The sequence below is a fragment of the Limulus polyphemus genome, unplaced genomic scaffold (assembly GCF_000517525.1).
Source record: "Limulus polyphemus unplaced genomic scaffold, Limulus_polyphemus-2.1.2 Scaffold7976, whole genome shotgun sequence".
Classification (NCBI taxonomy): Eukaryota; Metazoa; Arthropoda; class Merostomata; order Xiphosura; family Limulidae; genus Limulus; species Limulus polyphemus.
The window spans coordinates 29,838-31,941 of record NW_013673586.1 but is presented as its reverse complement, the minus strand read 5'-3'; the positions used below and the strand labels follow the sequence as shown (position 1 = coordinate 31,941).

The following is a 2,104-nucleotide window of genomic DNA, read 5'->3' as shown; positions in this document are numbered from 1 at the left end:
CTGGGTTTTTCCTGTCTCTATGTAGTCAAACTTGTCTAGGTGATATACTGTACCTGGGTTTTTCCTGTCTCGATGTAGTCAAACTTGTCTAGGTGATATACTGTACCTGGGTTTTTCCTGTCTCGATGTAGTCAAACTTGTCTAGGTGATATACTGTACCTGGGTTTTTCCTGTCTCGATGTAGTCAAACTTGTCTGAGTTATATACTATACCTGGGTTTTTCCTGTCTCGATGTAGTCAAACTTGTCTGAGTTATATACTATACCTGGGTTTTTCCTGTCTCGATGTAGTCAAACTTGTCTGAGTTATATACTATACCTGGGTTTTTCCTGTCTCGATGTAGTCAAACTTGTCTGAGTTATATACTATACCTGGGTTTTTCCTGTCTCGATGTAGTCAAACTTGTCTGAGTTATATACTATACCTGGGTTTTTCCTGTCTCGATGTAGTCAAACTTGTCTGAGTTATATACTATACCTGGGTTTTTCCTGTCTCGATGTAGTCAAACTTGTTTGAGTTATATACTATACCTGGGTTTTTCCTGTCTCGATGTAGTCAAACTTGTTTGAGTTATATACTATGCCTGGGTTTTTCCTGTCTCGATGTAGTCAAACTTGTTTGAGTTATATACTATGCCTGGGTTTTTCCTGTCTCGATGTAGTCAAACTTGTTTGAGTTATATACTATGCCTGGGTTTTTCCTGTCTCGATGTAGTCAAACTTGTTTGAGTTATATACTATGCCTGGGTTTTTCATGTTTAGTGTTCATAACAACATTGTTAAAAGTATTTATTTTAAAGGTTATGACAAATTTCATTACGTAACTCTGTATGAGTCATAGGTTGTATGTGAGGTTTAATTGCTGTATTCGGCTTTTGTAATATTGTTGGCGTCATCTTACTCCAAGCTTCGTAGTATGTCACTAGAGGGCTAGATATTTCTAAATTTTTCTGTCGCGTGTTATAAATGCGTGCAGATACAGAGAGGAAAAGGAGAAAGCAAGAGATAATCAGACAGATTTAGATTGAGTGACTGGCAGTTCAGCCATGATGGGCGATTTCTAAAGAAAAAGTTAAGTTAGTGAAAGTGAAGTTAGACTGCGTGATTGTTAGTTTAGCCTTAATGAGTGATATTTAAAGTGAGTTTACCAGGGACAAGGAGAAATAATTTGTCTTATCAATTGGGCTCTAAAGTAACTGAATGAGCCTGTGTGGACATTTTACAAGGAAATATTTATTTAAAGTTTTAAATAAAACTGATTGTGAATTGTTGTACATACGTTTGACCTGTTTAGAATATATTATTTTAAAACAAGTGGACTGTGTGCTGTATATTTATTTTTCGAATTTCTCGCAAACAAATCACAGGCACCTACTATAAAGAGTCCGAGCCTAAAAAACTGAGTGTGCTCGAGTTTAATATTTTATATTTGATAAAATATTATTCTGTGTATCGTTAATTTATATAAATCTCACAACTAACACTCAATTCTGTAATCAAGTCCTAGTAAACATAGGGGTTTACTGACCTCTCTCTGGCCCAAGTGTATTGCAAGATTTAAGCGTGGAAATCGGTGTGACCTTTCATCAATGCATCCCGCCTTTTGGTTTAAAAGAATTTCAACCTCGTTCGTGTCTCTACACTGGTCTAGTAAATCTGCTGCGAAATTGGAACAGTTATGGGAGAGGTCTTTGTATTCGTTCTGAAAGTGTGAAAATACAACTGGAATATTCTATTAGTTCTTTACATCATATCGTCCTGAAAGTGTGAAAATACAACTAGAATATTTTATGGTATAAAAAATAGCACTTTGTAAACCAATTCTATTAGTTGTTTACATCATATCGTTCTGAAAGTGTGAAAATACAACTGGAATATTTTATGGTATATAAAATAGCACTTTGTAAACCAATTCTATTAGTTGTTTACATCATATCGTTCTGAAAGTGTGAAAATACAACTGGAATATTTTATGGTATATAAAATAGCACTTTGTAAACCAATTCTATTAGTTGTTTACATCATATCGTTCTGAAAGTGTGAAAATACAACTGGAATATTTTATGGTATATAAAATAGCACTTTGTAAACCAATTCTATTAGTT

General features: G+C 34.4%; 1 protein-coding gene across 1 annotated transcript in view; it reads right to left on the bottom strand.

The window, feature by feature from the left end:
- The window catches only part of LOC106475020 (short transient receptor potential channel 5-like), a gene marked incomplete at its 3' end in the record, with an annotated part of 26,922 nt that overhangs the window by 6,584 nt on the left and 18,234 nt on the right, over nucleotides 1–2,104 (bottom strand). Inside the window, exon 6 of the mRNA XM_013935717.2 lies at nucleotides 1,528–1,701. Within this exon, the coding sequence (XP_013791171.2) occupies nucleotides 1,528–1,701 (174 nt within the window). The remainder of the gene's footprint in view (nucleotides 1–1,527; nucleotides 1,702–2,104) is intronic.